Genomic DNA, 25,812 nt, shown 5'->3' with positions numbered 1-25,812 from the left:
TTGATGATTAAATTTATATTTAATTTAATAATAATATTTTTAACATAAAAAATAATATATTATAATATATCTTATAAAATTGATTCTTAATACGATGTTAATTATGTTTTTGTTTTTTATCATTTTGAAAAATAACATTAATATATAGAAGATTGAATTTTTTTTTAAAAGGAGAATATGTTTTGTTTGACTGTGTTTGATTGATTTTTTTTGTCATATATAAAGTCAAAAATTATTACTTTTTAACGTAGATCGAAGTTAGTTGCAAAATAAGTTGCGATATCGACTAAACATGTTGTATCTTGATTGTACATAATTAATTTCATGATTTTATTGAGAATGGAGTCCAACTCATTCATTCAGATATTTCAAATTCAACTAACATATTGATTAATATTTCATAAATATGTCATTTTAAAATATGTAACGCAATTTATTTAATTTCATTATTTTCCGTTGTATGAGTGAAATTACTACTCAACACTTCTAATTACTTGAAATTGAGACTGATGTCATGAATGTATATATTTTGGATGATTAATAAATTGAAAACCAAATGATTTTGTTCGACCCATATCTTTTGATATCTAATATTAAAATTTGAAATAATTTATTTTTATAACAATTTAAAATATCAAAGCATATAATAAGCTTGTATTTATATTTGCAAAATAAAACGACGGACAAACAGAAAATTAAATTAATTGAATAAAAAAACTTAGTTCGATTGAAGAATCAACTAGAAAGGAACATATATATAATCAACATTTCAAATTAAGTATAATGTTGTAACTTTAATTTATAAGATACACCAAACAAAGGATTTTTGTCCTTAATTTTATCCAATGTCGGCATCAATAATTTTATACATTATGTTTTGAGTTTTACTTTGATTTGAATAATTTATCTTGAAAATTAAATTAAATCTTTAATTTCTTGTAAATTGGTAGAATATAATATATATGCAATATAATAAATTCGTGGCAAGAATGCATCTATGTATAAATAATGTAATCTCCATTGTATTGAGGTAACTTTGTCTTCCATGTTTCCATACATATGAGTTGATTCACATGAGATTATTCTATGCTACACCTGCAATATTTCTGTCATATGATATAGTCAATTTTTTATAAAATGTGAAAGATAGATATGATATAATTAAATTAAAATAAGAGGAGAAACACTCTCGTATGGTATGCAAAATGCAAACATGTGTGATGCTTGGTCCCGCCCACGCAATTGGTCTTGCGCAAAGGTTTCCCTTCCATATCTTCCAACCATTATCCACAAACTACATCAAACAGGTGATCGAACGTTATCCTAATGAATTCCATAATATACCACTCTTCTCCATCTCCTTCATCTCTTCCAAAACATATGTACCAAACGAGGATGGTTTTTCAGCCAAAGAAACCAGTCAAGATTCAAGAAAATGGAACTGGATTCTCGTCTTTTAAAACCAGGGCTACAGTCCCACCTGTGTATATCACCGCTAGTTCGTCAGCTACCGGCGGAAACTTATCCGTACTGCTCCAGACAAGGTGTAAAATTGTGATGTTTATATTTTGTTACGTCGTGCATCGATTGATTTTTCTGTGATTTGTTGGCAGCGCCGTACTTCTGTTAGCATACTGGATTGCCAATTTTCTCGTGCCAGGGTTTATCATGGAAGATTATCGAAAAGATAAGTCAGAAGATAATGATGATGATCCATCCCAAGATTAGAGGAGAAGCAAGCCGATGGTTTGGGAACGGATGAGGGGATTTTTAAGCTTAATGTGTTCACATCGAGTATAGAAACTTGGCCGTCCACGATTTGTGGAATTTTTTTTTCCCCCCGTATATTGCTTCAACCAATTATCTTGCAACTTTCCATTTCTTATTTTTTCCAATACAAATCTGCGCAGTAATTTCTTCACAAATTCTGTTCTTGAACATTAGGATATCGTTGCTGTTATGGATAAGACGAATGAAGGATGAATATAAGTGTGATTAAAAAAAAGACAAAAACTCGTGTGAGACAGTCTCACGGGTCGTATTTTGTGAGATGGATTCCTTATTTGGGTCATTCATGAAAAAATATTACTTTTTATGTTAAAAGTATTACTTTTTATTGTGAATATCGGTATGATTGATCTGTGTCACATATAAAGATTCGTGTCAAAATTATCTTGGGCTTCCAGTAGAAGCCGCAGCCCAACGAATTACCCGGGCCTCTAGTAGAAGTCGCAGACAATATTTAGGCCTGCTGTTATTTTGTTAATACTCTTTAATATGGGCCTAGCATAATATTCAGTATTAGCAACCTCTACTAGAAGATGTAGCCCAAAAAATTACCTTGGGCCTATAATAGAATACGTGGCCCAATATTTAGCTCTGCTGTCAATCATAACTTACCTTGGGCTAAGACCAAAGCTAAATATTGGAAACCTTAACATTTATGCAACATGGGCCTACCCCAATATTCATATCAATTAACCCGGGCCTCTAATTGAAGCCGCAGGCCAATATTTAGGCCTATTGTTAATACTCCAAATCTCCAATACTCAATATTAGCAAAACTCTGGTAGAAGATTCAGCCCAACCAATTACCTCGGGCCTCTAATATAAACCGCAGCCTAATATTTAGGCCTGCTATACGGCTTCATGGGCCTGCCTTTTCTGTATACTTTCCCCGGTTCCGTTCCGGGAAAAGAAGTTCACGACCCGTGGGCCTTCTACCTCCACGCGGCATTGCTCCGTCAGGCTTATCAAATATCTGGAGTTTATTTTTGTATATTATATGGATGATCCCATCCGCAAGGACCATGATTGGGAATTGTTTGATCGTCTTTCTCTGAGGAAGAGGCGAAATAGAACAATTAGTATTACACAGAAGAAATCAATTCTAGACACTTCAGTCATTGATAAACAATTTGTTGGACAATACTCAACGCAATTACCACAAAATATACCACAAAATATACCGATTCCAAAATCCCATTATGCAATTAGAAACTTTAAGTAGAAGAGAGCCCAATATTTGGGCTGTTGTTAGCCCCATATTAAATATTAGCAACTTTCTGCTTGAAGACGTGGCCCAACAAATTACCAAGGGCCTCTAATAAAAGCCGCAGCCTAATATTTATGCCCGCTATACTGTTAATACTAACTTTCCTTGGGCCTAGCCCATTAATTAATATTAGAAACTTTGAGTAGCTTCTCCTAGGCCTGGCCCAATATTAACACATGGCTAACTTCAATATTAGCAACTTCTAATTATTTTGTAAAAAATGGATAGTAGGGATAATTAAAATAAATAAAGTAACTGAGAATTCTCTTTTCACCATATCCTATAATGATGAATCTGCGATGTATTGATGATGCGTGTATGATGTAGCTGAGTAGTAAATTCTTGTGCTATGAATATATAAGTAGGTAAAGAGTACATATGTTGAGCTATTAAGGAAGTTATAACCCCGAAATTCTTTAAAGATTTTTTCTTTCTTTAAAGATTATGAATAGATCTTGTTGGTTGAACAGTCATTTCAAGAAAAATATAAAATATCATGAAATTTTAAATAAATTTGACTCTTCATTGGATCATAAAACCCCACTTTTTAAAGATTTTTTCCTTTATCTTGAGATCGAAAATAAGTTGCAACGATTCAATAGATGGCTCATTAATATAGATGTTGATAAAAAAAAATAACACCTAAAATCGTATAAGAAGTTTTCTCCTAGTATGACTCGAGAAAAAAAATGATTTGATTTGAAATAACCTATAAAATTAATTAGACTTTAATTTCAATTATTTGTTCTCATTCCTGCAAATTTAAAATAAATCTTTCGTATTATATAGCAAAATAAATTATTATTATTATATTTTATTCAATGATAATTATTCTATTAAATAAATAATAATAAAAATAGTAATATTAAAATTATCAGTAATATTGGTATATTGATAACATTAATTTTATAATAATTAATAGAACATAATCATAATAATAATAATTTCATAATGATAATCATCATCGAATAATTATTTTGAATTTTTAGTTAAAAAAATATTTAATTATTAAAAACAATTTTATTCTCTTATGTTTTATTTTTTACGTACCAATTATCGAAATATAGTAGAATTACATTCTCATCTTTATTCTGTTTCAAAGTTGATTTGCACATTTAGATGCTATCGATCACCCTACTCTCAAGAGGATATAGTAGCTGCCAAATGCATCAACAGATCCTTTATATTCAATTTCAACCATGCTTCAACCTCAATGTTGGTGAGAAACATTACGAAACTCTGCAAATATTTCATTTTAACTCATTCCATTTTAATGTACCAATTATGGCCTAAGAGATAGGTCAAATCTTGTTCATCCGAGAGATTAAACACAGTGTCTCATTGGATGTTTCTCCAAGCTGCTTTCATTGTCCTGATTGTATGGTTTACACATTCAATTAACGAACATCAACATACAGCAAATCCCCACAATAACATCTAGTGGATAAAAATATTATTAAACAACACATAAAAGTTACACACTCAAATTCTTATCAAGTTCAAAATGAAAATAATCTTTCTTAGAAGGATATAACCGAGGCAATACAAAGAATATACAAGTTCATCTTAAACAGTATATATGTATACACACACACACACACACACATAGAGGCTAAGCAACAAATACATCTCAGAATGATCCAAATGTATTCTCGCCACTGTAGGTCATGTATAGGAAGCCGTCTTCATCTTTATTTTCCTCGTATATCGCAGACATCATTGCAGCTAAAATAACACACAACAAAGGCCCTTGTTAAATACAACAGAACGAACTCATCTCGATTTAAACACTGCCAAAGTTTCTCTCTCACCAGTTGGAGGGAGAATGTTCTTGACAAATATAAATATAGCTTTATCAGCACTTAGCTTAATTCTTTTTCGGACAACATAAACAAATTGTCCAACAGTCAGATCAGCAGGTACCAAGTATCTGCAGAGTTTGAGATAAAAAAACCATTAACAGGTTGGGAACAGACAAACAGCCAATTGGAAAATAATATCTTTTCGCCAATGAAAAAAAATAAAACGAAGGTGGATCAAAACTACGGTCCTAAACAAAATGACAGTTGCTGTGAAATAAAGAAAATGCTATACAGGGTAATTTAAGATAAAGTTATCTCCAGCAAAGGAAATGTTGGAGCTATTAAAGCTTAAACACTCAACCAACCGTTGCTAAAACTATTATAATATTGCTGGGACATATAATCAAGGGGTACTGCCTAGGCTTTCTCTAATGTGTTTCACATCAAAGATAACAATGCATATAAGTTTAACTAGATAAAGAAAAAGAAATAGTGTTGGAATTCGATAAAGGTCACCGACTTCTTCTTGTCAATGTCTGGGATGTCACTCCTTTCAGTCTTCTCCACAATTACCTACACCACAGGAGTTGAAGCGAAGGATTTATCAACCGATAAAAAACAAAACAAGTATATTATTGAAAATTTACTAATTTTCACCGGAATTCTGTCAGGGTACTTCTCCCTGATACGAGCAGCCTCAGCCTGTCGCCTCTCTGCAACACATTACATTAATATACACTGCAGACTGTGAACAAACCCCAAAAGAACAAAAAAAAACTCAAAGCCATCTACAACATGCACAACTTTCCCATTCAACTCCTCAAGAAACGTCAACAATTTTTCTAATTTCAGACCATAGAGCAAACAGTTTATAAGCAAAAAGCTAGAATGTGAAAAATCAAAGCTAGAAGTTGCTTGAAAACTAAAACCCAACAGTTGCAGCAGTATCTCAATGAAAACTTACTACATACTTTAAATAACAATTAACACAAGGCCAGCTTTCCACCCTGATCCACTCTCACAACCCAGTCATTCAGAACTCAAGCATTGATCATAGAATACGGAAAAGTCCCACGCCATTTCAACACTGTCTCACCAGTAACTAAAATCTCAATCAAACTAAGATCAATCAACATAAAATCGACGCATCATCGTACAGTCAAAAGCCAAATCACATAACACTCCCGTAAATCAAATCAGTCGTTCATCCACAATAATAAAGTCAAAGATCCAGATCATCCAAGTTCAAATAAACATGAGTTTGACCACTCTTTGACAGATAAGATTTTATCACAATTCTAATAAAAAAACACATTCGATACATGAAAAAAAATGTAACCAAATCCCAGACGGAAATTAGGGCTCCTAAACAAAAGGACCACCAATTTACCAAGAGGGTGTTCCAGTTTGAAGGAGCTTTTGGCCATGGCGTCCGGTGTTGAAACAACGATCGGCGAAAGAAGAGAAAAATCGCGTTTCAACGTTAGGTTTCTTGCCTTGAAAACGAGATATTAAAATTTATTTAATTCTGACGTTATTAGTAGATTCATCATTTTTTGATTTAGTGTACTTGTTCAATCAAGGAATAATAATCATAAATAAAATGTTAAATAAATATGTAACTAATTTGTGTGTATATATATAAAAAAAAACTGATAGTTGCACTAGCGTAATATTTTGAAAAAATTTAGTTTAATATGATTTATCCACATAGAAAATATATGTGAAAAAATAACTGACGTGATATTTCATAAGATGTTTATGTCATGCGACACTCACAATTAATACACAAACCTTATTTGTAATATTGAATTGATTGGTGTTATCAATCGAAAAAGAGCTATGAGATTATTTTCAAATTCACTTAACTAAAACAATAATCAGCTACGCATACGATATCGATATGCAAATCTAACATTGATTTGAAAATCGACATGTACAAGAGAAAGCCCATTGTGTTATGTGCATATTATTATATACTACATAATAAACTATACTACAAAAGTTAAAATTACTCCAAATACTATTAAATTTATATTGTTTTCACATCATTCTTACTGTCACTAAATATGAAATCAACATAAATCATAGTAGTAGGTCTCTTGTGAGACGGTCTCACGAATCTTTATCTGTAAGACGGGTCAAGCCTACCGATATTCAACATAAAAAGTAATTTTTTCATAGATGATCCAAATATGGCTTTAGAATTTCTATTATTTCAAGGCAGTGATTATGGTACCTGATTGTACAAAAAGATCAATATACTAAGAAGTTCCCGCATACTGTTATGTACCTGAAGAAACATCGTGACGCAAATTAGTAGTTAAGCAACCTCAAAACATGGTAATAATCTTGCTTAGAGAAAGAATAGCTGCAGCCGAGGGGAATTTGAATTTTATTGTGAGCCGAGAAAAAAGGCCTATCCACAAGGTTTTCACGAGAAGAGGGTGCGAGTGAAGAGGGAGGAAACATTGTAAGATTGAACGACAACTTGAGGGAAGCAAAAGAGTTTTTGCTCCTCGTTTTCCGATTCTGTTCACTGTAATAGTTGGAAAATCTATTTTTCTATTAGAAACAATAATAACATTCCGTATCTAACATTATTTTCGTCGCATCGCATTTTAACTCATCTTATCATGACTTGTCTAAACGGAAGTCAAACGTAAATAAACAAATAAAACTGACAACATAAAATTTAATGACGTGAAATCGATAAGGTAAACCAAGATGCTTTTAGATAGATGAACCTTAAAACCATCCAAGGATGTTTCAACAAGGAATAAAATTGGAAGAATTTAACTCACATAATCGCAATAAGCTTTACAGTTTCCCTTAGTTTCACATGAGAGAAGGTATTTCTGCATGACCCTTTATAGTTGTTGGAGACCTGATCAACGTTCTCTGCCAATTTGAATTGAAGCCAATAGTATGTAGATATCGATAACAAGTATGTTCATTTGTGAAATCGGCTAGTGGAAAGAAATCTAAGCAGCAAGAAAGGAAGTGACGCCAATTGATAATATGTACTAAACCAAAATGCTATTAAATATATTTATGGTCGATTCAGAGACACAGCATTCAAGACAGATTTGCATGTAGTCATCAGACAAGGAAATAATTTTAGTACTAGCTTTGGAGGTTTATACACTTCCCAAATAAACCAGACGTTACACTCACTTGGCCCAGCAGCTCCCAATTATGGCCGCTATTTGAGGATTTATGCCCACCGGTATTTCAAGAGTTTTTCCTTTAAAACCAACAGCTGCAACAACCTAGAAGGTTAAGATACAAATTCAATCATGTGTACATACAAGTGGGCTCAAGAAAATATCGAACTTCATGTAAACATATCAGTAATCCTTCAGAAACTTCGACAGATTCAGGGAATGACCATCGCCGGTAGGAAACTAGCAAAGGTAAGATTTCCATTTTTATCATGTTTTTCATTAAAGGTTTTGGAGGGAGAGGTAAACTGGTAGGCAGGTTACAGAGGCCATAGCAGGGCACGTCTCTCCGGCTCCCCCAGCAATCCATGTAGGATAAAATATTCTTCAAAAAACTGATAGTCCATCCTCGTGATTCAGATGCATCTGATGCTTCTTAGAATTACTGCTTATATGACTTTTTATTACGACCAAATGAACAATTTACATCTAATGTTCAAGTATTTCAATTATCAACATTCTCGAAGCAACAGTACTACCCCTATGACCCTATCCCCCTGAAGTCTGACCCAAATCAGCAAAATAGTTTTCAGACAATAAGTCATAAGAATTGCTATAAAAGTTTTATTTGTTCAAATAAAGCTAATCACAAACCTGAGCAGGATTTAAGTTACCCCCACAGTTGCTGCAATGTTGCCAACTCCCATAGAATTCCCTCAAAACTGTACACATCTGATTACGGAGGACTTCAGGTGCCATCCACTCAGGTTACATGAAAAAGAATACTACTTCGTTATTAGATGAATATAGGCAAATGTCTGAGGAATGAGATATCTTCGCACAAAAAGAGAGTAAACTTACAGTGCCAGCAGCAGACTTGGATGAAATAAATGTGTTAGCTTTTAAATCCGAAATACCAAAATCACAGACCTGACGAAGAGATGTACATGGTAAGGAACCATACAAAATAAGTGAGTGAAGAAATCTTAAAAACAAAGGTAAGTCAATACAGTGAGTTTGACAGGAACAAGGACAAATCTTACAAAAGCATATCAACTTATATGATTCTTTAAATAATAATCAATAAAGATACAGGCGGCCTAAATAAATAAAATGAAGCAACCACATGAGAGGATGGATGTCATCTCATAGACCAACTCCACTAATTAAAAGAGTTCTTGGAGGAAAAAATTAAACATTTCAAAGCATCACAATTAACTTGCTCATATCATAAATAAAAAATATTTAATCTTCCTCTTACCGTCACAGTATACTTTCTGTCAACTAATAGGTTAGGAGATTTCAAGTCTAGATGAACAATAGGAGGATTGCGTTTATGAAAATAGTTCATCCCCTTTGCCTAATGTGGGAGTCGAGGTCACAGGAGTTTCCACCAAAAAGAATTCACAGCGGAGAGAGGTGACATGAGGAGGAAGAGATGATAGTTCTGTAGTACATTAGATGCCCGACATTCAACATCATCAGTCATGCCCAACCGACTTCTCTCATCCAACCCATCTCTTGCACCAGCAGGTTTATGCAAAAGTCAGTACAGACTACAAGTTCAATGATATGCTAGGCGTAAATCCATGAGTTTGTCGAAGTTGACGATGCTGAATTGACAATCTAATGATTTGAGTTTAATCACATTACTATATTATAATAATATTTTTTTAAAATTTTTTTAATCAACTATCATTTCACTTTCAAAAATTTATAATTTTTATTTTAAAATAAATTTTTTAATATTTTTTTAACAAAACACATACATCACATATGCCACGAGTAATGCAAAAAAATAATAATAATAATAGTTGTCCAAATTCATAAAAGGATATTTCGGAAAGAGTATCAATTCACGCACTATTGTATAATAATAATTGGCTTTCTTCTACTGTAATCTTTAGATCTTGTATTATAATAGCAATTGATATCATATTTTAGTCGTCGGCTTTGCTGTAAACATGTATTAGGATATAGTTGGAAATAGAAATATTTCCCCCAATTCCAATTCACATCGAAATTGACACAGCATGCAAGTAAATATCCACGTAAATATCCAAAGCAAATGCAACTCGCACAGCCATTTCTCTTCATCCATCATCAAGAACCTCAAATTGTCCAGACATTTTACATCAATCCAGAAATATTCATTTAACAAGAATTATGAAAAAATAGAGCATTCTACATAAAACATGGAAATGGAAATTTGTCCATTGATAAATACACAAAGCAGGAGCTCGCCATTAGTAAACATATGGAAGTATCCTCCAAGGAACCAGGTCCCGATATTCCGCCCAAACTTCCTTGTACTTCTGTGCACACCGGGCTTCGTCTCTCCTTTCTCTCCATATCAGTAAAACAAATAGGTAAATTGGATAGAAATATGGAACTGGAGAACTGCGTAAACATGGTAAAAGATGACAAAATTAAGCCACTATAAATTTCCCATCCTTGATAGATAGAGAGAGATTATGACCTTATCCCACAAGGTAAACTGAAGGACAGAGCAACCAACAAATCACCGAGATAATTACAGTGCCTGGCAATTGCCCTGAAAAAGGAACAAAAATCTACCAGGATGGAGTCATAGTAACTTAGGATGAAGGAGCAATTCATAGTTCGTAGAAACACAAGGAACACCAAAATGCAGTGGTATTGTAGAGCCTAGACATACGGAGAGGACCAATGCAAGACAGACGGTCGAACTTTCAGAGAGATGATACATTAGAATCTAGATACCTTGAGGCTATATTCATTTTTCTATGTCGCATGGCCTCTATTTTCTCTCTAGAGCTATATTAATTTCTATTATCTATTATCTTTATAAACGTGGTTTCATTGTTTGTTTACTAAATTGTCATCAAAACTTATGTTTGTCTTTTGGTATTTCTTATGTTTATCTTTTGGGATCACTATGGTTATTTTGTCATTTGTCTATTAAACTTTGACTTTTTTTTTGGTTGTGCCGTTTAATTCCAGAGTTATCTTGAGGTTCAATCTGGGCATCACAACTTCTTTTGGCAGCATCCACTAATTCGAAACTTAATTTGAAAGTCATATTTCGACCCGGACGTTTTCGAGATGCCGTTAATATCCAACAAGCGACAAGTGTTTTTTCTTGTATGGATCATATTTTAATGGAAATTTGATTAGTTCATCTACTTACACGTATTGTTTTTACTGTTATATCGTACTTTTGTAATTTTGTAATTTGTTTAACTTTGACTTTTCTTCTTCATTTGTTTTTGATTGGATGATTTAATTTCATAATTACATCTCGAGTCTCGAGGTTCAATCTTTTTATTATATCTGTTGCTTTGAAGATTTGGAAGTTTCGACTTCGCGTATGTTAAAAAAAAAACCAGATTTAGATAATCTAAATTTTAATTTACAGCTTTAACTTAAATAATTTTTTTGTAGACAGTGACATCCATTAATTTGACACTAAATTTGAAAACCATATTTCAACCCAGAAGTTTTCGGGATGCCGCTAATAACCAACAAATAACAAGTGTTTTTCCTTCTATGAATCATATTTATATGGAAACTTGATTCGTCGATCCACTTACACGTATTTTTACTACTATTTCGTACTTTTGTAATTTTGTCATTTGTCTGATATTTAACATTGAATTTGCTTCTTTCTTCATTTTTGGTTAAACTATTTAATTGCATAATTACATTTCGAGTCTCGAGGTTCAATCTTTTTATTATATTTGTTGCTTTGGAGACTTTGAAGTTTTCCGACTTCAGTTATGTTTAAAAAAAACAAGATTTAAAAAATGTATAGTTTCAATTTACAATTTTGACTTAAATAATTTTTTGTGGACAATGATCATATTTTCATTCTCATGTGAAAGTGTTGAGCTTTTTTAAGTCAAATGAGTTAATGTACTTCGATTTCAAAAAACAATCAAAATAAACGAAATCATATTAGTGTTAATCTAATGTGTATTGCTTTGATTGATGTATGTATAATTAATGCGTGTTTTTCAGTTTTTATTCATCTGCTTTCTATTTGTTGGGTACATAGATTTTTATATTAATAATGATAGATTTAACTTTTTTCGTACAAAAATCTAATCAGGAAGTTGCATTTCTCATAAACAATAAATTTGTCCTTGATATATATGTCTTCTTGTTATTTTAGGTTGTGTATTTTGTTATAATGTTCATGAATTCAATCTCTAATATTGTTCTTTAGATTCGAGTCAATTAAAATATATTTCATATAAATTAAAACATATTCAAGGTAAATTATTTATCATATATTTTTCAATTTCTGTAATTCTTTGATTATAACGATTTATATTACTTCATTTCCCAATATTTTTAATTAACAAACTTGTTTAGCAGTAAATTTTTTGTAAAATAATATTTTAACTAATTCGGATATATGATGTTTTATCAACAAAAATTTTCTTGGTTATTTTATGCAACGACAATGCATGTTTTTCTTCTTATTATTTTTATAACGTAGATATATTCGATCATATTTTCATGCGATGAAGTAAGGGAACCACAGAGAGATGTTCTGAATGCCAGATGGATACTTACCAGTAACCAGAACCAAGAAGCTTCCCTCCAATTATTTTTGGAGGCCTACCCCAAATATGTGCTTCGGGATTCTTTTTGAAATCATGCTTCTGCTTGTTAGCTCCTCGGAAGACGAGATAGCTTTGCAACCACAAAACAAGCATGTCAGTGTAAAAAATAGACAAGACCAGAAACTCCAAATATGTTGGTTGAAAACAACCAACAACAATAGCATCTGTGATTGCCTCATTTGAAAGAGAAATATTACCCAATGAGAAAAACAAGACAGTTGGCAACAACAGCAGCAGTTGTTAGCTCCACCTCATTATCTTTAAGCCACCAACCCTTTCAAAAGAGAAGAAATAAATTATAAAATATTTACAAGGAGAACATGCTCGTGCATGCATACACAGATACACTACAGCATCACTCACATGCCAGATTGAGCCAGAGTAACTGATCAGATGGCACACTAAACAATGGGATGACTAGAATAAATGAATATAATAGTTCATTTCTGAAAAAGAGTAGTAGCTCAAGAATTAAATAGAGTAGGACAATGAAAACATGGTTTTTACTTAAGTTACAAATATTAAAATCATTTTGTTGCATAATGACACTATAGAGAATGGATAAACAGGCATGAAACAGAAACAGTCAAAATTCAATTTCAAGCTGTTTCTAGGAACCCTTGGAAAATATAGATATGAGAATATAACCATTGTACAACTGCAGCAACAATCATAGATCAAAAGGATTGACCAAATATAATTAGATAATCTACAAGTTATATGGTTCCACATTAACATAATTTCATGATGGTATGACATTGGTATTATCATCTCTACAGACACTGGATAGACGAAGAATGTCCTCAACAATGCCATCGTAAAATTGCAATAAAGGTCATGTTTCATAGAGGAAAGGTGAATATGCCCATAGATAACTGAATGTGTGTGAGAGAGAGAGAGGGATTGGTGGAAATTGGATATGTTCGGCGAAAGACAAAGGGAATCGGAAGACTTTAAAAGAATGGGAATATGAAGGTAGTTATCACACAATGAACCAGGACCAAAATGTTTCCAAAACCATTTTCAATACAAACTACATTAAAATATCCAGGAATAACAAATCCATGACAAAATTCATATTTGAGTGCCATTCAAAGTTGATTTTTCCAGAAAAGTTTTATGCTTTGCCTAAACCCAGTTTGATGGGTAAAAGCATGTAGAGCTGAATTTAAGAAAGGGGGACTTGAAAAAAAAATTGAGTTAAGTGTTGCCTATACGACCGTATACCTGGATACTGAATGTAAATGGAATCCAGACTAGATCTCCAAAAACCAGCATGAAACCCAACCTCTCTGCAATTATATCCCATCTAAGAAGATGCCAATTTGGTTGAGGTTAGATTTAAGGATTCTGTGACATGTGAATGGAAAGTTAACAACTAGGCTATTCAAAAATCAACCAGAGAAAAGGAAACTAATTAATTTGTTAGAGATGGCAAACCTTCAACACTAATCAGAATGATATGTTATACAAACCTAGCAGAACAAAAACTAGTGTAACATTTCCAAATGAACTTTGACAGAGGAATCAGCATTCTAAAATAATATGGCGAACCAAAGCTAATTGAACAACAAAACTTTTAAAGCCAAACAACGAGAGCTATTCTATGACATATACATTGGACAAACAAATGATGATATGGATACAGTTGCAGTGAAATATACGTTCACATACAAGAGGAAAGTATGATACTTACGTGGAGGTCATATATTCTTCAAAGAAAAAGTAGTCCAGGATGTATAGCTGAATTAGGAAGCAAAAGACAAAATTCTAAGAACTAAACGATTTCAAGAACACAATATAATTTTTGCCAACATACCACGCAAAATAGCTGGTAGAGTATCATTGATCGGCTTAAGTCAGTCACTTGAATGCTTGCAAGAACAGACAGATTTATAAGAAGCCATCCCATCATACCAGCTCTAACAAAGTAGAATCTACAAGATAGATTGGATTACATTATATTAAAAAAATGCACTGGCCAATTTCACCATGTGAGGAGATAAAGGTGGCTGCTTATAAGCATAGGAAATCACAATCACATTCACTTACAGATATAATGAAAGAAAGCTTATCAATTGTAGTTTTCTTCCAATCAAAAAGGTATTAACTGGAAGGAATTGTCACTAATTTATACATAGCATACTAGAAAGAAAAATAAAACTCTAACTAGCAGTAGAGTCTGGTGGGAAAATGCCAAAAGCACTCATAACAGAGTATGTTATGAAGATTGTGACAGTTTCAAGACACCTAGTTAGCAACTTAGGTTTGGAAACATACTTGAGGTCAATTCCCATTAACTGAGGATTTAGTTGTATCCCAAACCACCTATAGCATGACATAAGAATACATAAGCATAAACTGCAGAAAACTGTTAATGGCCAATCTATAAATTTAGTAAATAAAGCATTATGTATAAAAAAAATAGAAAAGAAAAGGTGAAATAGTTCTTGGAGCTTGAATGATCAATACAAACTGCTTTCAAGAACTTTTCAGGGGATACTACGATATTTGATTTCGATAATAGTTTGAGAGACTTCGTGTGACAAATTGAATTATTTACCAGTCATGAATGAAGTTTCCAGTGACTCGAGGCTTCAAAGAAGAACTTCGTGATCGGGAATTATAGCCAGTTATATAGAGAAGAAATGTCATCTGTCATGAAACACCATTAGAACAAAACACTCGTGACGCACAGGCAACAAGACACTAGATCGTCAAAATTTACAAGGTGTACAATCACCGAATGGTTGCAAGTGCTTTTTAGGAGATTAATAATTCACTACCTTTAAATCGAAATCCGGGATGTGCCCGAGTGTATGTGATACAACACTAGCTTATAAAATTTCAATATTTCAGTCACTTTGTGATGGATGACCCCGATAACGTGATTCTCAGCTAAATGTCATAATTCAATACTAACAAGCCTATTTCATATATTTACTAGATTAAAAATAATTAGTCAGGTGTACTATAACTAGATCCCAACCCTTCATTTGAAGAAATGTAACAACAGGTTGACCAGAAACTTACAAATACACTGAATACAAACGTTGTTGACAAAAGCTCAAGCCCTCTATCTGCAATTGCCTGCAGCAAATGTACGATACCAAATGCATTTCAGACATCAACGTGCGCATAGTCCACAAATCATACATTAAATGCCGTGAACAAAACAAATTTACAACAATCTTCAGCCTCTTATGACGAATTACAAGCAACCAAAACAAAAGAAGAAAGAAAGACTCATTTTCCGTATGAGCACGTATTAAAACTACAGATGACAATACTCACAGTGAGTGATATAAAATCCATCCATCCGCCTATCCCGAGTAGAAAAACCAATACGATGAGAGATAATAAACCTGTAATCACCAAACAAAGAAAAAACCGATTAAAAATTCTGAAACAACGTCATTGGAACCAAAGCTGTAGGAATGGTGGTCTAATTTCAAACCATTGCAACGATAATGGAGCCGAGTTCCATCAGAAAGCACCGCTCCAGGAACAACTTTCCCGGGCAAAAGGGATCCAGCAATCGCCAAGTAAGTAAAGAATAACAGCATCATAGCAACCTATTCCATTTTTTTTTCAAAAAACACAGCAGAAAAGGTAGTCGTTACAATGAGATACAGATGCACATTCATTAAACAAATTTGTGAGTGATTTGCAGAGAGTTAAGGCGAACAAACTGATGTCCACGAAGGAATGAGGGAAAGGAGAAGAGCGCTGAGATCCATCGGCGCAGGATTGATGGTAACTTCTTCAGCTCACTACTGCTGTGCTTACTTTGCTAGGACTGGGAAAACGAAAAAGGAGTGAATGTAATTTTTTTTTTTTTTTTTTAAATTTGTTTAAAAATTAATTTTTTTATTAGTGTATTTTAATTTTATATATAATAAAATTTATAATTTAATTAAATAAAAAAAATTACTCGACTCAATTTTTCAATCTTTCTCGACTCTAACCCTAGATCTTATTTCATTCCTTGTCTTCACAAAAAATCTTTTTCTTCTTAACCTTCCATCTTCTCATTTTTTGGCTAGCAATTAACCACGAGTCTACAAGTTATTTCTCTTCAACAAATCCAATAAGAAAACCACGTATTGTTAATAAATTTATTTTGAGATATGAAATTTATTGGGTCTCGTCAGTATTCTCGTGAAAGCCGTGCTTTCACGACCCACGGCTTCACGACCCAGGGGTCGTGAAGCACCAACCTTAAGTTGGGTGGTGAAGCACAAGACCCAGGGTTGTGGGCTTCACGACCCACTCGGGGTCGTGACGTGAAGACTTCACGACCCCTTCACGATCCGTCACGACCCGTTAATTTTAAAATTTTATAATTAATAACCTTTGTTTTGTTTTAAATTTATACAACTAATAATCTTTTTGTTTGTTTTTTTTTTACATGTTTACTTTCTGCTAAACTTGGAAGGAATCAATTTTTTGAATGCAAGTTAACTTTAGGATCAAGATACGTTGAAATCTATAAGAAGATTGTATCATTTTTAAATGAGAAAGAGATAAAATATTTGGTGCAGTACATTCAATTTGGTAATTTAATTTTATGTGCTAAGGATTATAACAATTTCAATCAAAATTGGGTCGAGGGTTATAACTCGTCACAAAATTGGGTCGAAATTATACTCGACTCACGCGACCCAATTTTGGTGGGTCGCGTGGGTCGAGATGGGTCGAGAAGCATATATATATATATTGTGTAATAGATGGGTCGAAAAGCATATTATTATAAAATTTGTTAAAAATTTTAGTATAATTATAAAATTTATAAAATTTGTTAATGTTTATGTACAATAAACATTAATTTCATATGCTTTGATATACATTCATTACATTAAAGTGAATATATAATGAAATTTGTTAAGAATTTTTTTAGTTATATTATTATAAAATTTGTTAAGAATTTTAGTACAATAAACATTAATTTCATATGCTTCGATATACATTCATTAAAGTGAATATGTAATGAAATTTGTTATGAATTTTTTTAGCTCTATTATTATAAAATTTGTTATGAATTTTAGTGGAATTATAAAACTTGTTAAGATTTTTAGTCGAGTATAAATTCAACCCACATTGTTAGAATAAGAGATACATTCTTCTACTTGTTATGAATTTTTTAACTAACATACTTAAATTATAGCATATAACTAATGTTTACACAAATAAATTTTTTATATATATTTATATTCTAATCATATATAAAGTGAATTATATATTATAAAATGATCAAAACTCAAGAATATAAAAAATTTCCTACCCACTCGACCCACCTCGACCCAAACTCGATCCAAACCCTAAACCCTAAACAAAACCCTAAACCAAACCTCTAACATTATCACTCGACTCACTCGTCCCAAAATTGAAACAATTTACCACCCACGTGACCCAAATTTAAAAATCTACTACACACATTACAATTTTGTCCACTCGACCCACACCAAAATTAAAAATTCACCACAAACACATTACATATTAATAAAATCAAATCGATTGTCTTTAAATTCAAACAAATTACATATCATTCAATCTTATCGTCTACCAAATTCTCCTACAGATGGAAATCTGTATTGTTTTTTCCTTCCACATTTCTCTTGATCACAGGTGGCATAACCTACAAAACATAGATAAGATTATTATATTATAGACAATAGTATGTATTAAAAAAAATATGCTATATTATAAATATGCTATTATATAGACGTATTATGTGGGTCTAGGTGTGCACATGCACACATCGACTCACAGGTTGGTGCACATGCTGTGGGTCGAGGTGTGCAGCTGCACCTCGACCCACTCGAGACAATAGCTAGAACTAGCACTCTCTACTCACACTCCACTATCCAGACCTAGAACATACGATCATACTCGAATCACACTCCATCCACCTTCTCGACCCACACAATAAACACGTTCTTCGACTGTAAATAATCACACTAACTCCACTCACAAAAATTAAAAAAAAAAACAATCAGAACTAAACTGAAACAAATCTAGCAATACAGAGCATTCGAGTATATACTTACTTCTCTACAAATCTTCAAATTTTCAGATGATTTTTGATTATTTTGTCGTAAAGAACACATAAATAACGGGAATAAATGAAAACTCAAATCGAGGAGGGATATATCAATTTAAAAAAATATTTTTTTAAAAAGTAAAATCTAACTAACTAATTAATGACCTAATAAATGAATTCACCTAATTAACAGCATTCAACTCCCTTTTTTCGATTTAAAAAAAAAATCAAAATCCATTTTATTTAATTAAATTTAAAATGAATCGTATATTTTTTATTGTCCCTGCTAGGACTCCTGTCTAGGTTGTCACGGAAGGCAGAAAATACTTGGAAAATCTTATTTTTGGCCAATGACAAAAATAGACATTAGAATTAAAATTTTCTTTGACCATAACGTCCTTCCTTCGGTTGAAATTATCCTATATATTTTCATAAATATTGCATGTATGCTAAATTATAATAGGCAAAAACTTGTGTGAGACGGTCTCACGGGTTGTATTTGTGAGACGGATATCTTATTTGGATCATCCATGAAAAATTATTACTTTTTATGCTAAGAGTATTACTTTTTATTGTGAATATGAATATGGTTGATCTGTTTCACATATTAAGATCCGTGAGACGGTCTCACATGAGACCCCTCATTATAATATAAGATATAATTCTATGAGCAAATTTTTTTATATTTTTATCAAGACAAATATTTGTGTGAGACAGTCTTACGGGTTATATTTGTGAGACGGATCTCTTATTTGGGTCATCCATAAAAAAATATTACTTTTTATGCTAAGAGTATTACTTTTTATTGTGAATATGGGTATGGTTGACCCGTGTCACATATTAAAATCCGTGAGACGGTATCACATAAGACCCACTCTTTTATCAAATACATAAATAATTCTAATTTATATTTATTAGTTATAATAAAATGAAATTTGTGCATTGGAAGAAAAAAGGGCACAGATGCTGGATAAAGAATAGATAATTAATACTATGAAATACACCAGTAGGCCGGCCTAAATATGCACTATGCAGTAATATGGTCTGCACTATTAGGCCATCAATCTCCAGGCAAAAATGGAGCAAGTATCTATGGTAGCTCTTTTGTCTTTATTTCACCTATAATATATTACAAGAATATAAAACAAGTGCAGATTTCTTGGACTTTTTAGCGTTGTCCTGAGATGGGACAATTGCATCAGAAGAAAACTTTGCTTTGCATCGAGCCGAGATATCTTAGAAAACCGCACTCCAAAGAGCATTCTCGCCTTCTCCACATCTTCGGTGCACCTCTTTAATCCTATCAGCCGAATTGCAAATTCCGCTGCAGCTCCAGTCGAACGAAGCAACACAGATGTTGCCTGCTTGGGCCTTCCACTCACAATCTGTGGATATATATGATATAAATCAACATATTTAACAAATTCATTCAAGTGCATATTTTAAGGCTAGGATATATGTTACCAGGTGGTGTTCCGCAACATAATCTTCGGTCATCTATGTGCTCCACATCCAATCCAATGAACCAAGCTCCTAACGACACATCCTCATTCGCGTATTTGTGCAATACATGCCTACGAAAGTGAAACTTGCAAAAAAATTCCACAGATTTGAAGATGTGAAAATAACAAGAAACAAGCCAACACTCACTGATTTATTGATATGTAGGAAGCCAAATCTTTAGAAATGGCATATAATTGCCCCGTAGCGTGACGAAAATATTTGTTTCCTTGCTCACCAAATTTCCAATACTCGGGTTCATAATATCTCACTCCCCTGCCAAGGAAATGTCGCGGCCAAGGGCATGTAAGGTCCAGAAACAGGAAATCCATCACATCAATTCATCAGCTGATATATATTCTAATAATACTCTTGCTTACTTTTGAGCCAAGACGGGACCAGATTTCATGCATCCAATATACACCCTTGGTTTCGAACGATGCCTAGCTAGAGTTGCTCCTAAAGTTGCTGCATATTGTGTTCCCAACATCAAAATGTGTGGCAGCATTGCCAAAAACAAAACACAACAAAGAAAGAAAGAAGCTCCGATTAAATTTTGCTAGCTATTGTTTAAAATGCTAGCTCACTAAACCCCCACTATGTTTGCTTTTGCAGGATTGAAAAAATTGACACAAAACAGTACACAATATAAATACTTAAACAGCTTAGTGTTGCGAAAACTATAATCCCAGGTCCTAAAACTCCAACCCTCTTTACATTTTTACATAAAGTGGAAGTTCGCTGTTAACAACATTGTAATAAATACATGTACTTCAAGCAAAAAAATTATAAATCAAAATAAATATTTGGAATGGTCCAAACAGAGCCTTTCCAGCAGCAGAAATTATATATTAATACTCGATTCCTTGATTCAAGAGGGGAGATCACAATTGCTGCTTTCTATAGCCCATCCCATCTTCATTGGTTATTCATAATTTATATACACTCCTCACACGCCATGAACACATACTGTCATATATATCTTGTACTGTACATGCAAACTATCAGAGGGAGATTATTCGATGCTTACCTATATTTACATGAACATCATCATCAACTTTGACATAAAAATCTGCATCCCAGAGTGCAATAGCAGTGGTAAAATAAGTCTTAGTCTTGGCTGATAGTTCAAGGTATCCCTCTACATGTTCCTGGTCAACCATTTAACGACATTGAATAAGTTAAAATAGCTATTGAATAGCAAAAGAAGTAAGTATAGACATGAGTTGCCCCCTCATCACGGAAGAAGAAGGCCCAAAAAATAATAATAAGCAAGCTATACTAAAAAATAAGCAAACGCACCAGTCTCAACAAGTCTCCATGTTTCTTATCTTCTGCTTCGATAGCTCTATCAAGGATACCACCTGACGTTGCACTAGTGACCAAGGGATGCAATGAAAATGGGCAACAATATAATAATCATTCTCATTCAAGTTCTTTGTGATTGAAAAAATGTATAATAGTAAGGTGGTGAGAAAGTATCAGAAGAATAAATAATCATCACAAAGTTTGAAAACTAAGATTTAAGTTCGTTCAGAGACATTCCATGATACTTCAATTATGTTTCACCAATAGCTATGACACCAATTGAACGAAAGAGTAGCAGCCCTACACTGCTGTAAAACACACAAGGGAAGCATGAATAAAAGAAAATCCAAGACAATTAATTTTTCAACGAAAAATCAAGTGCAAATGGTATTCTACTATTCTCATGTAATTGATTAGCTAAAAATTATTGTCCATCACAAAGAGAGCAATTGAAATAAATTTCAAATGAGCAAGGATAACAGTGTAACAGTCGCTCAAAATTGTTTAACATCAACAAATATAACTATTTCTCACCTGTGACCAATCACAAATCGAATGATGATGCCCTTTTCTTTTTCAAGCCTTTTGCGTTTATCACCTGAATTTATATGAAGAAGAAGGAGATCGTGTAAAATAAACAGTGAGCACTGAGAATCAAATAAAATTAACTCGATTTCAATCACCTTCTAGCATCCAAGTAGCACGCACTGAGTCTCTCCTCTTTCTACTGCTAAAGGCAGTATTTATGCCCACCACCATCAAGTATTTTCTTTTTTTGGTTAATTCGGGCATCTTCAAGTCTTCGGAGATGGGAGAACCACTGAGTAAGGAATCCTGTACAGCCCTGGCTGCAGCTAATTCCATCTCCAAATTTGAAATTGTTTTATCTAAGGTTCTGCAAATTGTAAGTGAGCTTAAGTGATGCAATTTATGTCACTGATGAACATTAAAAATTATTAATTATTCAAGGTCCACGGAGCTTACTCAATTGCATGTTGAGACTTTGAAACTTCACTTGATATAAACTTGGACTCACCCTTTACATCTTTCTGATAAATAAAAAATGATTAACAATACAGAGTAATGAATTTTTCAACTAGTATAGAGACACTCGGACTTAAGCAAATCCCTTTAAAATGAGAGGAAGTTCAAATAGTTATTACGTGAGTACTCACAACGGTTGGAGCACAACCATCTGAAACTAAACTGAGTTTCTCTTCTCCTGCCCCAGTCAACCTTGATATGCCTTTAGCTTCGGGATCTGCCCACTTTCTGTCACCAGTAAATTTAAATCAATCAAGCTACGTCCATAGGAAGTCCTACGCAGCGAAAGGAGCGTGTGGAACAAACTCATAGAGGCTGTTTCAATAACAAGAAAATAAACAGATTTTGCATAATAGTTTCCGAGTTTAAGTTAGAAGTGTCAGGTTTCAGCTTAATGTTATGTTTTCTCACATGCTAAATCTTGAGCAATCCTCGCAAAGATATTTCTCCCACTAAAACTATATCTTCCAATTGATGGTAATAAACATCTATAACAAGCCAAATCGCCCGTAAGGTACCTAAATGTCCTAGATAAGGTAGAAAAAAATATATTTCTAAGTGAAATTGAAAGCCATTAAAATCCCGACTGTTAACTTTTAGCTCCAGGAAATGATAAGCAGCATTATGTGGATTTTTTTTGTTGATAATTGGATCACGATCAATTCAACTTTCAGGAAACCACACCACCAAGTCTACGACCACCTATATAAATTGATAATCATAGGCTGTCATGATTACCAATCACTAACCAAAATCTTTAGTCATCAGGCTCCATATTATACAGGTTAAATATGGATTACATATGGAATAGCTCCACTTAGCAAGTTTAATAGAAAATTGAAAATATCAAACCTGTCGGTGAAGAGCATTCCAGCACAGAAACATCCCAGACAAAGGAATATTGTGAGTTTTCGTGGAACCACATTCTTGGAAGTTGACTCCACCCCTCTGCTCTTCCAAGACATTATTCTATTCTTCACTTTAAACTCCCAATTGATCAATTTAAGCACACCCCATATCAAATTTCATGAAATTTAAAGAATCGACTAAATAAAAAAGATCAAAAGCTGCTATCTTCGCTTGATAGCTACCGATTTACAGTAACGCAATTCAAGAAAACAAGGATCATGACACCCCAAAAAAAAAAAACTAAAACAACAAAAAGTTAACACAACTGTCGCACGCAAAACAATGTGCGATTTCTTACGCAAACTTCAAAATAAGATATGAGAGATCGAGAAGAAAAAAAGAGAGAAAAAGCTAAAAAAGAAATAATGCTAGAAGATTTCCAGTGAATCTCTTTTTGGCAAGTCAATGGGACTTCTCAGAGCTTGTATTAATTATCTCCAAAGTGGGTTGTACAATTTTATCTCAACCTGAATTTATGTAGAGGTGGGTTATTCAATCCGTGATGCTTAATTTCACCGAGGAAGGAATCTAAAACGAAATATAGATGAAGAATTGAAGAAGGCGAATAAGTAGAGTGAAGCTGTGTGTTCAATCTGCCAAGCAACAATAGACCCACCGCCCCACCTCAACTGCTCTCTGTTCCATTCCTTTATTATTAATTTTATTCTGAATTTTTTTCTAAATCTTAATAATTTGACAATAAAACTACCTTATTTTTATTTTGTATGTAAAAATTAAATATAATATATATATTTGATAAACATTTCATTCATACATATTCACCCACATCTCTACATAGTATTTACTTATTTCTAATTTAAAATACAGAGCATTGTAAGTTAGAAATAAAAAGAAATAGACAAACTAACAGGTTAGTGTTTTTTTAAAAAAAGTTGGTCTTTTAAGATACAGTTTCATGAGTTCATATTCGTAAAACGGGTATCCATATTTATCATGAAAATAATATTTTTGATTTAAAAAGTAATAATTTTTCATGAGTCAGGTCCATCGCAGTTCATCAAACAAAATTGAATCACAAGACAATGTAACATTAGTTTTTGGTATTTTCTTAGAAATTAAATTTTGGAAAGGGAATATTATTGAATAACATAAATGTATTGTCAAGAATTATAGTTTATTGATTCGTGAAATTCGCATTTTTATTCAAAATATCCTCGACAGAGGCACTTATTTTTTTAAAAATTAAAAATAAAAAATAAATATTTCCACTCTTTGGAAAATTGTTTATTACCTTCGACCATGTCTGAGATACCTGATATCAGAAGAATTCGACAGGCCCGTCGCCGTATTTCCCCTTTTCTGTATAATAATCAGTCATACACATGGTGCACGTGTAACGAACATGGTGATTGTCTCTCTAAGTTTTTATACAGGTCATAGCCAACTTTAACAACATTTGCCATTTTCTTTTTTTCTTTTTTATTTTTATTTTTATGTTAATTATTTTTTATTATAATAAAAAAAATTAATCGGGAAAACGTAAAAATAAGTCCCTTACTGGTCGATTACATTTTTTTTGTCCATTCAATGCTTTAAATCAATAAAGTGTTGCATTCTTCCAATTATTTTCCCGGAATGGAGCAGTAGGTGACGAGTAGTTTTCTCTTTGAAGCAGCTGCAAATTATGGTTGAATTGGGTGGACAGCTTACCACACGATCGGTTCTAAATTTCGATCTCACTTTCTATTGTTTTAAATATAATATATTTTATGAAATTAAAATTTCAAATATATATATTTTTTAATCGATATCATTTATTAGAATTTCAGAATTATATATTAATTTAATAAAAAGAATTTTGTCTTGTAATATTTACATGTATTTTTTTATTTTTTTGGGGAGAATATATATATATCTTTACATGTAATTTTAAGTACATATGTCTCCACATGATAGACAACCCTAGGCTCAACGCAAACTCGATTAATGCATTGGTCCTAAGTACTCGTACCTTTGTTACACCGACAGATTGGTTACACGTAAAAATAATTCTTAATTGAAAACACTTATTCTAAATAAATAATTGCGTGTTTGTTGAAAAGGTTTCAGTTTCGTAAAAAATCTTTGTACTTTTTTTTGGCAGTTTGTAATTGTTTTCCGAGAGAGAGATCAACAATTATTATCACAAAATGTTATAAATTACTTTTGTAATATATATATCTTATCCGATTCGATCCATGAAAATACATTATTTTTATATTAAAAATGTTATTTTTAAAATAAATATGAATTGAATCGACTCGTCTCACATTTCTAAATACAGGAGATCATCTATTTTTAAAATAAATATTGATCGAATCGACTCATCTTACTTGTCTAAACACGTAAGATATCACCCAAAAAAAAAAAAAAAAAA

At 32.7% G+C, this 25,812-nt stretch overlaps 3 protein-coding genes and 2 long non-coding RNA genes across 6 annotated transcripts; 1 reads left to right on the top strand and 4 right to left on the bottom strand.

Annotated features, from left to right (window-relative positions):
• The first annotated feature begins 1,188 nt into the window (after positions 1 to 1,188).
• On the top strand, positions 1,189 to 1,712 carry LOC140984942 (uncharacterized). The gene is made up of 2 exons (XR_012176675.1): positions 1,189 to 1,544; positions 1,614 to 1,712. It is a non-coding gene; the product is annotated as an uncharacterized lncRNA (long non-coding RNA).
• Positions 1,713 to 4,481: 2,769 nt separating this feature from the next.
• LOC140985427 (autophagy-related protein 8C-like) lies at positions 4,482 to 6,417 on the bottom strand. The gene is made up of 5 exons (XM_073453295.1): positions 6,248 to 6,417; positions 5,515 to 5,570; positions 5,378 to 5,430; positions 4,867 to 4,985; positions 4,482 to 4,780 (listed from the first exon to the last, which is right to left on the bottom strand). Exons 1-5 carry the CDS (start codon positions 6,282 to 6,284, stop codon positions 4,686 to 4,688), a joined length of 360 nt encoding a protein of 119 aa, XP_073309396.1. The 5' UTR covers positions 6,285 to 6,417; the 3' UTR covers positions 4,482 to 4,685.
• Positions 6,418 to 7,689: 1,272 nt separating this feature from the next.
• Positions 7,690 to 9,545, bottom strand: LOC140984211 (uncharacterized). The gene is made up of 4 exons (XR_012176580.1): positions 9,283 to 9,545; positions 8,676 to 8,951; positions 8,035 to 8,129; positions 7,690 to 7,758 (listed from the first exon to the last, which is right to left on the bottom strand). It is a non-coding gene; the product is annotated as an uncharacterized lncRNA (long non-coding RNA).
• Positions 9,546 to 10,087: 542 nt separating this feature from the next.
• On the bottom strand, positions 10,088 to 19,013 carry LOC140985429 (delta(14)-sterol reductase-like). The gene is made up of 14 exons (XM_073453296.1): positions 18,969 to 19,013; positions 16,324 to 16,432; positions 16,089 to 16,206; positions 15,926 to 15,996; positions 15,665 to 15,721; positions 15,195 to 15,286; positions 14,912 to 14,959; positions 14,451 to 14,568; positions 14,328 to 14,374; positions 13,859 to 13,940; positions 12,829 to 12,905; positions 12,582 to 12,701; positions 10,501 to 10,575; positions 10,088 to 10,421 (listed from the first exon to the last, which is right to left on the bottom strand). Exons 2-14 carry the CDS (start codon positions 16,369 to 16,371, stop codon positions 10,268 to 10,270), a joined length of 1,107 nt encoding a protein of 368 aa, XP_073309397.1. The 5' UTR covers positions 16,372 to 16,432; positions 18,969 to 19,013; the 3' UTR covers positions 10,088 to 10,267.
• A 634-nt stretch (positions 19,014 to 19,647) lies between these two features.
• On the bottom strand, positions 19,648 to 24,073 carry LOC140984609 (probable beta-1,3-galactosyltransferase 2). Of its 2 annotated transcripts, none has more exons than XM_073452149.1 (11): positions 23,379 to 24,073; positions 22,661 to 22,754; positions 22,467 to 22,531; positions 22,166 to 22,377; positions 22,017 to 22,080; positions 21,477 to 21,549; positions 21,205 to 21,325; positions 20,555 to 20,642; positions 20,325 to 20,450; positions 20,139 to 20,248; positions 19,648 to 20,059 (listed from the first exon to the last, which is right to left on the bottom strand). In XM_073452149.1, the coding sequence occupies exons 1-11, from the start codon at positions 23,489 to 23,491 to the stop codon at positions 19,911 to 19,913; spliced, it is 1,215 nt and encodes a 404-aa protein (XP_073308250.1). In that variant the 5' UTR covers positions 23,492 to 24,073; the 3' UTR covers positions 19,648 to 19,910. The 2 variants fall into 2 exon arrangements, with proteins under 2 accessions (XP_073308250.1, XP_073308249.1); XM_073452148.1 differs by having other exon boundaries at positions 22,658 to 22,754; positions 23,379 to 24,072.
• Positions 24,074 to 25,812: the final 1,739 nt, after the last annotated feature.

The sequence above is a fragment of the Primulina huaijiensis genome, chromosome 9, assembly GCF_012295235.1.
Source record: "Primulina huaijiensis isolate GDHJ02 chromosome 9, ASM1229523v2, whole genome shotgun sequence".
Taxonomy (NCBI): domain Eukaryota; kingdom Viridiplantae; phylum Streptophyta; class Magnoliopsida; order Lamiales; family Gesneriaceae; genus Primulina; species Primulina huaijiensis.
This window is presented reverse-complemented; position numbering and strand designations above follow the sequence as displayed.